General features: G+C 38.3%; 1 protein-coding gene across 3 annotated transcripts in view; it reads left to right on the forward strand.

The window, feature by feature from the left end:
- Positions 1–15,391, forward strand: part of PDGFD (platelet derived growth factor D) — a 146,716-nt gene that overhangs the window by 106,409 nt on the left and 24,916 nt on the right. For all 3 annotated transcript variants that reach the window (XM_071555078.1, XM_071555087.1, XM_071555095.1), the window contains 2 exons: positions 7,655–7,714; positions 13,074–13,275. In XM_071555078.1, coding sequence (XP_071411179.1) covers positions 7,655–7,714; positions 13,074–13,275 — 262 coding nt within the window. The remainder of the gene's footprint in view (positions 1–7,654; positions 7,715–13,073; positions 13,276–15,391) is intronic.

Here is a 15,391-nt window from a genome sequence, read left to right on the forward strand (position 1 = left end):
ATAGTGTCACTTACAATTACTATTTTTAAGAATTATGCATAAGAGAAACGAGAAGCATAACTATTCCTAAGGTAGTTGTACTTAGCTTAAACAGTAATGGTATTTTTAGAAATAGATCTGTGTCTGGAAGTTCAGTGAGAATAGCTTTGGTTTTTTTCCTTAATCTAGCTGTTTGATCAAACTCAAGTTAAATGAAATCCCCAATAAGCAGTATCCCGTCCTGTTTGCAGTCAATCAATTACTTTTGATCCCATCAAAATCCTGGAAAAGCAAAGAGGAAATGATTCTTGTATTCTTCAAAGATTATGTATTCTTTCTATTTTTATAATTGCTTAACATCGTAGAAAGTTTGTGTAGCAGACCTTTTTTGTTGTCTGAGAAAACACAATGCCTTTCAGTCAGAGGGTGACCAAATTGCTTTCTTATCTGTGCATTATCTGTGAAACGTTAACACATGCTCCTTTTGCATATTTACTGCAGATTTCAATAGCATCCTCAAAGAGCTCAAAAAAAATGGATCTCTCGCAAAAAATCAATAGGCTGGGATTGCTGCTAGGATAGCTAATGTCCCTTACTGGTACCTTTTTACATTGTGTTCTCAGCTTTAGAATTAAATTTGCTTAGCTCCATTAGAGTTTTTCGTTGTTATTATTATTAGTGCTTCCATGTTTCTCCCAAATCACGTCTGAAAATCTAAGCAGGCATGTCATAGCACTTACCAGATCCTCCTAGTAGAACAATGGAAAACTTAGAATATTAAATGAAATTAGGCTGCATTTATTAATGATTATTTTTCACTGATTATAGAGCAGCTTAAATCTGAAAAAAGTGTGTAGAAACCCAAGTGGAAAGAAGTCAGAAAATTAATAGCTTGCTCCTAGAAGGTTTTCTGTCATTAATAATTTTTCCTTCTATTCCTAGTACTGGGGCCTTTCAGTACATTGCCATTTAGTATGCGTCACACCAAGAAGGAGAACCTGAAATAACCAGCTGTCACTGCCTTCTGTTAACTCTGAAAGAGGTTTTTTCCCACCTGGACACTACTGGGCAAGTGAAGTATCAGTTTTTTCAGTTTTTCTCCGGGCAATTTCACCTATTACCAGGGAAGCTGCTTCCAAAACTCTGCCACTCAGCATGGACCAATGTCCTCACAAGGGCACTGACGCTGACCTGGCAGTGAGGTTTTAGCTCCTGAGATCCCTCCTCTTTGCCACCTGGCAGCTGACACCACTTAGACATGCAGCATTGCACTGAGCAGAACCCCCTGGATGTCCGTTCCCTGCTGCCCTGGCATCACGCACCAGCAAGCCCTGAAAAATGGGGCAGCACCATGGCCCAGGTGTGCGTAGACACTGAAGCAATTGCCTTCAGAACCCTCCAGTGTCACTGCCAAGAGATTGACACTGCAAACCATAAGGCATGAAAAGTCACCGCTAAAAGCAGTCTTCTCTCTATACAATAGGAATATAAAGGGAGTAGGGAGCAGAAGCAATCTAACCTCAGTGCACCTGGATTGCATCCCTGGATAGCAATAAGGTGAGCCAGGGCTCGCATGGAGGTGGTGAATGCAGTGGCAGTCTGTAGCATCAATGATGGAAGAGTGGCCTGGGCACCTGCATGCTCATTAATCTGACCTAGGAAGCTGACAGGGCACTTGTCAGCTTAAAGATGGTTAAAGATGCAGGAAACTAGAAAACCAATTCTGCATCTCTTTGTCAAAGGAACTCATTTCAGGCTGGAGGATAGCCTGGAAAGAAAGGAAATGCCATCTAACAAATATAATTGGACTTCAGAGGAGCATCTCACCCAGTGTCACATAGGAAACAGTCCCTTGTGCTTGGGAAGTTGGCCACGTGGCAGTCCAAGGGGAGGCAGTGTGCTGTAATGCAAAGGGGAGTATCCAGCCAGAGAGAGCTCACTAATGGGAGTTTCTAAAGGGTTGGTCCTAAGGTCAGTTTTGGGTTTGGGATGCTTTAGGGACCAGAGCACAACTTGCAGAATATCATTTTAATGGCTTTTGCAGCACACAACTGAAGTGCATTGCTCATGAATGGGAGAATCAAATTCGGAGAGGAAAACTGGATGACCTTGAATGGCAGAGAATTGATTTGCAGTGAAATAGAACAGACCAAAAATGAGCAAAGAGGACATTCATGTAGAGATTAATAGCAAAAGAATTTGCTGTTAAATGACATCTCACTGGTTAGTGAAGAGGGGTGAAGAAAATTTCTCATTATATTAGGCATAGGACCAATGAGGCTGTAGTCACATCTTTTCTGGAATGCTTTGTACAGTTTTGGTCTCCATACTATGGAGCAACCACATTTTTCTTGGACTGAGTTCAGGGACAATTGGGGTAGAAGAGGACATTTCTTACTAAGGGCCAAGACAACTTGGCTTGCTTGGTGTAACAAAATGTATGCTGAGAGGAGGTATAACATCTCCTCAGAATTACTGCAGGAAGCAAACTTGGGAGGGGAAGAAAAGGATAAAGCTGGTACTTGCATAAGTGCAATAAAGATAAATTTAGCTTGGAAACAGTGAACTAGTCTGAGGGGTTTGAAAGTGGTAACCTGGAAGAGCCTTTCAAGTTCTGTGTCCCAGTGTTTGACTGCAGAAGAAAAATTTGCCATTCAGATAAAAATGGCAGAGGAGAATTGCAGAATATTTACAGTGAGTGTTGCTTTATTTATATTTTGTTTACAATTGCTTAACTGCAGTATACACCAGATTGGCTATGAGCAAATCCCTTGTACATGGTGATATGAGGACTGGCCTCTGTCATAAAAGGAAAAAATAAAGGCAATGCACAATTTGCGCAGCATGGCAGTAAAGTCCTGCATACTTTCTTATGGGTATGCATAGCAAACGGGATGCTCATAGGCATAGCAGTGTTCAATGACATCCGATTTTCAAAGGCATAACTATCGTCTCATTTGAGCAAGTGTTATCTGACCTTTCAGACAGATTATTTAAATGTCAATGTCTCGGACATTCGTACAATATGCATCTAGCGGTGCCTACTTCCAGAGCTAGATGAAGGATGAAGAGAAGTATTGATGAAACATAAATGTTATTAAATGTATTCCTCTGCTTCGGTTTTACTTCAACTTTTCATAAATAAATATACCAAACTGTAGTTAACCTAAATCACCATTACAGCATTAAACTTTTGAAATTTTAAGTAATTTGTACTTCCTACTCAGTTACATCTAGTAAATGTGTCAGTAGAAAACAAGAGTGCTTTTATATGTCATCTTGCACAAGTATTAACTTAGTCATAAGTCATAAGGTTGTAACTACTTATACATAGTGGCAACTGGGCTTCAAAAACTATATTTATGTCTTTTTTTAAAGGGAAGGAATCATACTATCACATTTGGGACCAGACACTTTGGTGGCTATCTGACCTTTTGTTACTGACTTTAAAACAGTGTTGTCATGGATGGCCTGTTTTAATGGGGCTATATAAAAAAAATAGAAAAGAAAATTCAATATGATTAAAGTTATTTGATAATTTCTTATCTGTTTCAATAATAGTTGCCATCAGTTGTAAAATTGGCTTATACTTCTAGCTTAGAAATTGCTGCCCTCAGCTCAGATTGCAGCTACCTGAATTTGTTAATGCTTGCACTGCCAAATAAAAAAGCTTGTTGACGTTGGTTGACATTGTCTCTTGTAGCTGACTATACATTATTATCAAGAGAGACAAGGTCAAGTTACATCTAACCTTGAAAGACACTGGTCTTCACTTAATGTTTCATGGCACGGCATGATTCCCAGATTACAAACCATCATCACTGCATGCTTTTCAAATTCAATATTTTTTATTTTAATGTCTGGTCACCAGAGCTGAACAGAGCAGTGGTTTTACCATTACTGTAAGAAACATGCAGCCTTTGGCATCCTAGTGAATAGTCTGCTGCAGGTATCTTTACAGCATCCTTGTAGAAGTGCTAATAAATGCCATTCTGATATTAAAAACCTAGCAATGTGATGAAATGAAAGTGTGGTAAAATAAAAAGATAATATAAAGTGTACATAAATACGATTTTATTTTTATTTAAGAATAGAAATTGGAGTGTGGTAAAATGCTACATGAGAAATTATAATCAAGGTGTTGAAGTACAAAACCTTGAGTATGTGTCAGCATTTTTTTGAATGGAACTAAGACTTTTATTTTGTCTCTACCTTAGCTAATATCATTTCTGTTACACAGTGTGTTCTAAATCTGGGGTTTGTTTGCTTGAAATACCTGTTTGAGGACCAAGCAGTAATTCAGCATGGCTGGGACTCACATGTTTTGCCACATGGATGGTACAACAAAGTGAGTCATGGACAACATGCTTCTCAAACTGGCAAGCTTCCCATCCTCATCCCTGGTGTTTTCCTGATGCCTCCCTGTTCCTATTGATCCTGCCAAGCCCCATTGCTTCAACCCAGGAGAGATTGTGCTGCTGCAGGTCATGGACTCCCAGGCTGCAAATCATCTTCCTCAGCAACCACTGATATCTGGCCCTACAGTCTCATATGTCATTGATAGCTGTGATTTTGCCTCAGGATCTCTACTTGTGAAAGCCTTAGGTGAAGCACAGAGTATTCCTCGTGATTCCTTGTCACTTACTGGTGATCAGTGGTGGGAGACAGGCTGTAGACAAAGTTAGTCTGCAAAGGATAAAGTAGCTCTTCTTTGTCTGAAACAGAGCCAAGAACAATATATCAATGTCCATACATATTTAACTCTAAGGACTGACTCAGGATTTGTCTTGCTGAGGTGTAATTTTGGAAGCTCAGGTTTGGAAACTGTTTTTCTTTAGTAAAAGTAGCTACTGTCAGAAGGTGATTGGTAGTCCTGTTGTTTTGCCTGTTATTTTTCTGCTTGTAGACTAGTTAATGCAGTGCTTTGTTGAAGGCTCATGTAACGTTGTTATGTTACCATGCCACATGTGAGAATAGAAGCACTGTTGTCAGGGTGATGTAGCCACATTGTTACTACCCTGTGTTTACACTATTCAGTTAAAAAAAGATGTGGGGATTATGGTGGGGGCAGGTTTTTTGTTTGTTGGTTTTTGGGGTTTTTTTGAGGGGGTGTGGGGCTGGGTTTTTGTTTGTTGTTTTTTTTTTTTGGGGGGGGGTTAATGTTTTAACTAAGAAGTTTGCTGTTATTTGAAGTAACAAGCAATAACTGAAGTGATCATAGGCAAATTCACATAAACAAGGTAGTATAAATTGAACAGATAGAACTGAAAATAGATTTAACTGAAAATAGATTTGTCCTTCAAGTTCTGCTATGGACAATGGTGAGAAAAAAGAAGAGGATTTTGTAATGATGAGAACTACTTTTGTATTACTACTTGAAAGAGCTGCATGCAGAAGCCATAGATAATAATAATTTTCAAACTGTAGAGGTTGAAAGCTCCAAGAAGCCAAGAATGACTGCAGCTGCCTTGAGTGACGGTGGAACAAAGCCATAGGGTTGAGAATAGTTTATGCAGATTGAATACAATCACAGAGTCAAAATGTGCAGTCATTAAGGTTTGAGATCCAAGAAGCAGGTGGTACACATGTCTATCTCAGGATTTTGGAGGGGTTTTCTGGCATCAACCAACTCGAAGAATCAGACGAAAGAAACATTTTTGATATCTACAGTTAGATAATACAATGGGACCATCACTTAGAACACAAAATTACTCCTTGTCTACAGTCTTCTCCAGACATTCAATGAGGCAAATTGTTCCTGTTTCAAAATAATGCCTCAGAACTCAATGACACTTTTATGTTTCTGGAAGTGCTAAATGGAAGCTAATGACCGAGAGGAAATGATTTTGAAATTTTGCAACTGGCAGACATTAACAGAGGATTCATAAGCTTTTCAAATCCATTTATTTAATTTAATTTAAGTCATGGCTTGTGAAGAACTGGGCAACCAAATGTGTAGAGAATGTGGCCAAGGTAACCACATTCAGAATTATTTATGACCTGATCATAGCATTTCCAGATCTCTTTACAGTTTTTTTAGAAAAAAAACCAAAATCTGCATTGAGATAATGTACCAAAGAATGTTTTGCTTCTGTATTGCTAAAAGAAAATGATCACTTAGTTATTAACCTTTAAATAGCCCTGCAGTTTCAGATGTCACTTAGTAATGGGGTTTCTTAATTTCTACTTAAGTACTGAAGAAATCACTACAGTTTTGCTGTTTCAAATTTGAGAGAAAGGAACATTTTTAGAAGAAACAGTAGCAATGTTGAATACACAATCTTCTGACTTTTGAGACATTTGAATATTTTTCTATAGCAAATGAAAAGCATTAAAAAACCATACATATTGATTCTGGATCAGAAACCAGTTCCTTCTTGAAAATTGTATTGATGAATTAGCAGATCATGAGATGAATTTTCTGTTAGTGCATTGATCCATCTTCTTTAAACCTTTTTGTTATAAATTCTATTATTAAAAATTAAACTCTTGGTATGCTGTCACTTCCTCTTTCCTTACCTGCATAATCATTAGCTATTCACTGCATGTGTGTGTTTAATAGCCATTCTGCTTTCTTTTCCATTTTTCATAGTCTAGTTATTCCAGTCGGAGTTGTGCAAAACCTGCCAAAACATTAAAGGAATAGCTTCTTCATTCCTTAAGTAATGATTGCTCATCACTGGTCAGAAAAGTGGATTGGGATTTAGGTGACCACGTGTCAATATGTACTTTTTTGACATCTGTATTTAAGCTCATCCTCCCAAGTTTGCTTTATAGAGATAATGGAGACAAAAATGCATTTTTATGATGAAATCTCATCCCAAATTAAACTTCTAAACCCATTTACCAGATGATTTGCACCCTGAAAATGCAAGGTTTAGTTGACTGTAGATGGAAAAAAGAACAACTAGCTTAGATGATGGCTTTATTGATCTCCAAAGGTAGATGAGATGAATCCAATACCTGTTTAGATATTAATTAATGCCCCAAGGTTTTGTGCAGAAATAGTGCTATTGTGAATGTACTGTGTCTGTGTTTTTTTATGTCAAAAACACAGTGCCATTCCTGCACAGATGAACAAGTCCTGTTAAGCACAAGCACCAAAAGCAAGACAGCCATTAGGACTACTTTTCAAATGGAGTAGATTACTCTGCTTTTCACCTTGACTAGGTATTACCAGGGTATTAGCATGTACATATTCTTTCCAGAACAGATCAATTTGGCAACTGCATTCATGCTCTGATTGTAGGCATACAGAGATGGTGTTTAATGTTGAAAGATAAATGTAGTGTCCATGACCAGATAGGGTCCTGCTATGCAAAGCAGAAAATGTAATATCAGTGGTATTATTATTTTTATTGTCAAAATATATAATTATATATAATTATCATTCTTATTAATAATTATAATTATGCTAGTACTACTACTACTAAAATTAATAATAATATCTACTATTGGCCCAGAAAGCTCACAAGAGGCTAGTTTATAAACATTGAAATGGGAAGAACTTGAATGGAAATAGTATTATTTAGGAATGACACATGGCAATGGACTCTTGAATTAAAGAGAGTTAGAAAAAATGACAAATGTTGAATGCTGAAACATTTCTTAGGTTGTCTAGTTAATTTTAGATATTGCCTTAATGATGATTTTTGCTGTGGCATTTTCCCCTTAGGATGATTTCCAGCATGCAGCCTCAGAAACCAACTGGGAGTCGGTCACAAGCTCTGTCTCAGTAAGTAATTTCTCACTATTTTGCCCATGGATGGATTGATAGGATGGCTTGAATCCAGCTTACAAAAATGGTATCTGAATGGAGAAATGATGTATTCCGGAATAGGATAAAATAAGTGTTTATCCAACTCATACTGTATGAGTCAATCAGTATGTTTTTAGAGATAAAAGATTCAGGATATGTCATCAGCTGTTATAACCACATGAGACAGCCATTGGGAAACATTTTTTGCTTTCAAACTCATTCTGCCAATATGAAAATACAAGATATAAACTTAAAATTTTTAATTGTAGGATGTCTTGGCCAAACAGAGGACTTTACTTAAAACAGGGTGGCAGGAACATGGATCTAGCTTTTCATTGTGAATACTGAGAATATTTTTAAGGTGTTTCCAGTATCCGAAGTCTCCATATTCAGCAGTAAAATGCAACATGGGAGGAAAAAAAAAAAAAGAAAAGGGATACAAAATTTTATTTTTCTCCTCATTACATTTGATTTGTATCCTTGGCAAAAAATCTGTCCTCTCTTTCATTTCCCAATGCCTGGAAATGGCAGTGTAGCATCAAAACTCATAATATGGGAGGTCCTCTTCTGTCAGCACCATGTCACAGCTCTTGTTAACTCCTCTTAAAACATGAGATGGGGATAAGTTGCTTAGAGCAGATCTGAGGCCAAAGTTTGGAGCATTCATGGAAGAGAGCTTAGTGGTAGCACCTTTGTTATAGTAGCTGCCTAGAGTAGCCAGGGAAGGGGCTGTAAATAAAATATGGATAAATTTGACTGATCATTGTCCAATCAAGGCAGTGAGTAGAGAAAAAATTCTATATTGCCAAAATTAGAAGCTGTTAAGCCAATCTCACTTGTGTTTACCATTGAGTTTGCAAATGACATTTGCCCTTCATGATACGATGCATTGATTGCCTGGAACTAATTGTGCTGAAAGTCTTGAGGAGTGATGTTAGCAGGCCTGAGATCTCCTAGATGTGCCAAGTAGGAGATGCTAAAACAGTTTTACTGAAAGACATAAACTCATTTGCCATTCTAATATGGGCTTGGAAAAAACAAATCTGTGTGATGGAATATTTTGTTTAAAAATATGGTAGGCTGGTGTTTGAAAATGTAAGCCTAGGGCTCCCTCATCAGGTAACTATGAAGATCAAATCAAGTATATGGTAAACACCATGTTAGTTAAATCCTTAGCATCACAAAATGCACAATATACCAAACAAAAATCCAGTACCCTTTTCGTATTGAAAAATTAAGTTTTTCTTTCATGCCTTTTTTTTCTGAAAAATTGTTATTAATGTGTTGCAGGTAGAGAAATTAAGTACAATTGTTACAGGTAGCAAGCTGATGCCCAAGGTCACATGGAAACCTACAGCTCAAGCAGAAGGAAAACCTCAGTTTTATTGGTTTTCCCATGCCATCCCCTATCTCATAAAACATGCTTTCTTCAAGTGGGTGTGTATTGCACTCACAAGTCCTTTTTATCCTCAGGGAAAATAAGGTAGGGAGACTGAGCAATTTTTCACAAAAGCACCAAGTAAAAAGTTTGAGAGCATCCAAATTTTTCAGGAGAAGATTCAGGGATTCTGCTGTTGTCTTGAGAGGCAGAAGGACAAACTCAGACCTGTCAGTCTTGGACAAGATAACATTACTGTTCTGCTGATTGTCAATTAACATGGCAGATCTAAGTTTCCTCCCTCAAACCCAGAGGCAACCCAACAACTCATTTTAGGATCTAGACACATTACACTCTCAGAATAAAAATTTTTGGAGTGAAAAAATCCATATTTGAGATCACATTTCTGAGTTATATTTTGTTTAGGTTTTTTTTCTCAGAAAGCTAAAACAGATACTTCTGCCCTTAACCTGCCATGGCAAACCCAGGAAAAACAAAACAAAACAAAACAAAAAGGAAGGAAACAAAATTCACTCCTTATACTCCTTATTAGGTTAGTTTCCATTATTTTTGAAGCAATTTTATGACCAACAAAAAGTATGATGCACATTGAACTGCCTGTCAGGTTCACAAGAGATAAGAAAAGAATGGGAGAACAGAAATTAGGAGCAATGGCACTGACAAAAAAAAAAGACCTTTGTGTTCAATTAAATTAAAAATGTATCCAGTGCTTTTAAGAAATGCAAAAGAGGTACATAAAGTGGAAAATCTTTGCTTTTCATCGCATCTTGCATTTCACTCTTCCTCTTACTCCCTCTTTGGATGTGATCTCAGAAGCCAGATTACAAAAAGCATAAACTTTCCTAAAGCCAGCACCTCATTCTTGGCAGGACAAAAAAAGGGCAGTTGGGTTGGCAGCTTTGAAGTTGCTTTTGGGCCTGTCACATGGTGTTGCTGCCAAAAGGCTATCTGAGCTGTTGAAATAATTCCTCTTGATTTGGCTGTCACTAAGAAAAAGTTAAGCTTTCTTCTGTGTTTCAACAATGTTGCACAAATCTCTTGAGTAGGAGCTTTTATATAAAAAGAAAATGGGGAATCCCAGCTGCCTATATGAAGTTGAAATGGCTTGCACATTCACTGTCCTGCATTTCTGTAATGAAATATACAGTGTAACATGTGGGAAAAAAACCCCTCTTGCATTGAGTAAGCCACACACCTATGGCCTGGTTTTCATGCTGCTGTTTCTTCAGTGTCCTTGCACCATCTCCCTCGCTTGTGAATGGCAGTCAGGGTCTGATGTTTCTCTGCTCCACTGAGCTCTCCTCAGGAAGAAAGTAGCATTTGGATGTCTCTTTCTTTTTTAGCCTCAAAGGCTGTGTTAGCATACTACATGGTGCTAGCCACAGCATAGTCTCTCCTGCAGCATTGCTCTACATAACAATGCTGTGTTCACTTTACTGGTGTGAGCTTTTCAACTCCTGAGATTTTCATCTCTCTGTCACAGTCTCTATTCCAAGCCACTTAGAAGTCAGGAGAGAGGCTTTGAGGTATGCCTTCCCTTTTAAAGGGTCATGAATTTTTACAGTCATCTGCACTGTGTCTTACTTAGCACAGCACTAGAGAGGCACTGCAGTCACAAGTGGGCTCTGAAACTTCTTGGGCTGTTGGACATAAGCAGTAAAGCACAGCTCTACTTTCTTGACTGCTCTATTGTTATGTTTTCTATTTCCTCTCCTGGTTTTTAATAATTTGGGCTGTCTATACCTCCAGCAAATATAAGCAGTAAAATATCACGGATTGTTAATTCTGTGATATAGCTTACCATTAGAGACAACTGCTTCATTTTAAAAGACATATGTGCTCTAAAACTATTACAGTAGGAATCGAAGGACACAATCCTGCAAACAAGTGAATGAATTTACTCAAATGAGTTGACCTTTCCTTTACTACCCAACTGAGTGAAGTTAATCACAAAGATTAATAGTTCAACTTTCTTGAGAGATAAGGCACAAAAATATTTTGGAAAGCCATTAATTTTATATGGGATATATCTGCTGTATTACTTCAGAGCTGGCTTTTCATAAGACAAGAGGTTTCTAAGGTTTCTACCTCAGTGCTTTAACTTATAAGACCAAACAATTCTTATGCTCTACTATGTTTCTTGTTGGACAAAAATCATGTATTTTGATTGTGACCCTTCAGAAAGTAAGAGATCTGCATTAATAGTTTTTCTGGCACATATTTTACATAATAGTTGCATACTGTTTGGCTTTGCATTTGGACAAGGGGGAAAGTGATATTGGTGTAGTGAATATTATGATTCTAAATAATGATTTTTAGATCTGTTTGAAATCCTCCTCAGTAAAACTGAAATTGCTATAATCTTTCTGTCAGAGTTGTATCACAGATTCAGTGGGAACACTCAGAGAATGGTACTTGGCCCTTATTGATAGGAAATAATATACCATTTGATTTAATTGTGAGGATATTACTATGTTGGTAATCCAAATATCCATTTTTACATTGCTGACATCATAGAATCAAGGAATAGCTTGGGTTGGAATGGACCTTAAAGATAATATAATTCCACCCCCTCTGCTGTGGGCAGGGATGCCTTCCACTAGATAAGCTTGCTCGCAGCCCCCTCCTGCTGACCACAAACACTCTCAGAGATGGGGCATCCACAGCCTCTTTCAGAAAATTGTTCCGGTGTCTCACCACCCTCACAGTAAAGAATTTCTTCTTAATATCTAATCTAAACCTGCAATTCCACCCCCTCTGCTGTGGGCAGGGATGCCTTCCACTAGATAAGCTTGCTCACAGCCCCCTCCCGCTGACCACGAACACTCTCAGAGGTGGGGCATCCACAGCCTCTTTCAGAAAACTGTTCTGGTGTCTCACCACCCTCACAGTAAAGAATTTCTTCTTAATATCTAATCTAAACCTGCCCTTTTCCATTTTAAATCCATTCCCCCTTGTCCTATCACTACGTGCCCTTTTAAAAAGTCTCTCTCCATCTGTCTTGTATGTTCCCTCCAGGTACTGGAAGGCCACAATTAGGTCATCCTCATGCTTTCTCAAGGCTAAACAATTCCAGTTCTCTTAGCCTTTCCTCCATCCCTCTAATCATCTTGGTGGCACTTCTCTGGACTTCCTCCAACAGGTTGATGCCCTTTTTGTCCTAGGGACCCTAGAACTAGATGCAGTATTCTAGATGGAGCCTCATAAGACCGGAGTGGAGAGGCAGAATCCCCTCCCTTGACCTGTTGGCCGCGTTGCTTTTGATGCAGCCCAGGATACAACTGGCTTTCTGGGCTGCATGTGCATATTGCCAGCTCATGTCCAGCTTCTCATTCACCAGCACCCCAAGATCCAAATATCATGTTTTTTTCTGTTTGCTTAATAAGTTGTATTTTTTGGTAAAAAATGTCAGCTAAATGTCAATTCATTGATGTATTGTAATACATTTAATTTTGGGGAAAAAAAAGGGCCATTTTTTCAAGTCTTCAACCAAGCCAATTTTTTTGTTGAAATTGATCAGGGAAAAACAGTTTAATGGGCTTGTTGCCTTTGTCTTTCCCTCCTGTGGCTTCTGATCTGCCTCTTATGAAATAGCTGGTGTCTCCATTCTCTGGCCATGGCCATCACAGCAGTTTCAAAAGACATTTTCATTATATTTTTGTATATACGCAAACTGTCATCTCCTGTGAGGAGTGGATGTAAATGCTCACGATTCAGCAGTGGCAATTCACTGCCTCTCCTCTGGGATTTGTTTGGGAGTTCCTTGGTGTCTCTTCTCCTTACAAAAAATCAACACAACTAAAACAAAGCTTCAAAAGATGGCCCAAAGTAGCTATTTCATGCAATGATGAGACAAGTTTCTCAATAACTGTTTTCAATTGTTTTAAATGGTGCTGTAATTTATTCCAAGTGCACTGAGATGTATGTCACTCTTAGGGGGTATCCTATCCCTCTCCATCAGTGACTGACCCTACGCTCACAGCGGAAGCACTGGATCAGACCATTGCTGCGTTCGACACAGTGGAGGATCTGCTCAAACACTTTAACCCGGACTCCTGGCAAGAAGATCTTGAGAATTTGTACACAGACAGTGGACACCATTTTCGAGGCAGGAGCTACCATGACAGGAAGTCCAAAGGTAGGAAAAGACTCTATATACCTACTACAGGGCAAGACCAGGATATTCCCTCAGTCCTTATAGAAAAGTTCATTGATCATGTATTACATTCTGGTGGCTATGTTCCTGTTGGAACCACAGGTCAAAGTACCACCTATTAAAACCAGGGATAAGTCATTTATCCTTAATCAATTTCTAAGTAGAATCTTGCTTGAGAAATCAGACTGAAAACTGCTCATCGTTATGATGAATTCACAAGTTAAAACATAGGCCCACATGTAAAGACAGATGGTTCCCAGCTTCACCCTCTTAAACATTGCTTTATGTGTAAAGCCTGGAACTCCTAATTACCTGCATTATCATCCTTCTTTAAATACCCTGCTTAGGGACTGTTCTCTGTTGAGTGAGGAATAATCACTTTTATCACATTGTGCTTAGGAAAGCATCTGGCGCAGACACCTGCATATGCAGCTGGCTTTTTTAGGATGTGAACATCTCACTGCTTTTCATTATGTTGGCAGGAAACATTATTATGGTTTAACATCTTTGTAATTGAGCAAAGCACACATTTCTGGGTTATGTTTCTTGTTTCCTTCTGTTAGTTCAAATCAACCACCAAACGGGAAAGCAAAAGGATGTTAAGATAGCAGTACAAATCCATAATGATAAAGAAACACTACTGAGAAGAGACAGTTGTGCTCTGGGGTAACCATGCACTGAAAGATCTGATAGAATTGCCCTTTATGTGGTGCACTATAGGTGTAGAGGGTCTGTTAGGATTCTCCAAGATGACAATCGCTGTAGTTTACACAGGAGATCTGGAGTGAAGTATTTCATTTGATTTCTATTATTAAAATTGTCTTCCATTTTCAAGCTGTATATTCACATGCATTCTTCTTTATAACTTTTTAATATACAAATCACAGTTCTAGTTGTGTGCAATCTATCATTTGTTTACTTACCAAATCCCATCCCCACGTACATTAAGCATATCCTAAGAAGGGAGAGAGAATTGCAATTCTATATTTGTAACTTACTTGCTATCAAATGATGAGGCTTTGTTCTCAAAAGGGATATATGGAATGCATCTGTGTTAGCGAAAACAGTGTCAAGGAGTGTTCCCAGGCCCTGAAATCCAATCACCATATTACAGACTTGTCAGCCTTGTCATTGCTGGGCATGAACCAGGATCTGGCAGAGGCCATCTGCCATTCATGTGGCCACCTTGGCTTGGAGAGATGAATGGGGGCTGTCCCTTGACTGTTATCCTTGAGAAGAATGGCCTCAGGCATGTACAGTGTACATACAGTACTGGAGTACAATTTCAAGACATGCTGGCCTTCTCTGTTTCTGGAATCTGTGATAAAGGCCTGAGCATTTATCCAGTAAAAACTGAACCCATTTACTTTGCTCCCTTTGAGCATGTCAGAAGTTTCAGGCAACTGCAACAGCCCATGTTTGTGAAAAACTTCACTTAAGTTCCACTGCATGACTTTAGAGAGTGGTTTGACCTCTGTGGGGGTCTCTGGAACATGTCCTATATTGTCCCCTATTCCCAGGCTGGATTTGGCACTAATAGATATGTATAAAAAGAAATAAAGGGCATGTTCTGATTTTAATAAAAGCTGATTAGAAACCTGGATCCTGTACTGGTTCTGCTCTCGAGATTTCATTTCATTCTCAGGTCATATTTGGCCTAGTATCCCATATATTTAAATAACCATGTAAATATAAAATAGGATTTGATGATTTATTGATGCAGTCTAGAGGTATCAATCTCATCTGGTACTGTGCAGATAATGCAGATGCATACACATTTTTCTATTTAGTACAAATGTAATTCAGCTTCTTGCATAGCAAACCATCATAGAAAACAAAGAATTTTCCAGTTATTATTTTAATATACTTGATTTATTCTAATAGGATTTTTTTGGTGATGTTGGTTTGGTTACGGGAAAAGAAAGAAAAAATTTATAACAGTTTTTCTTTTGTCTTCAAACTAAAGACCAAATTCCCTGACTGTTAGCAGCCCTCTGGACAAAAGCAACTCACCACCATCAAATCCTTTAAAAATTTCAGTTAAGAATTTTTATTTAGTCATAAACTTGTGACAAGATTGAAGGTCTGTTCTTGGATG

The sequence above is a fragment of the Pithys albifrons genome, chromosome 1 (assembly GCF_047495875.1).
Source record: "Pithys albifrons albifrons isolate INPA30051 chromosome 1, PitAlb_v1, whole genome shotgun sequence".
NCBI classification, from domain to species: Eukaryota; Metazoa; Chordata; class Aves; order Passeriformes; family Thamnophilidae; genus Pithys; species Pithys albifrons.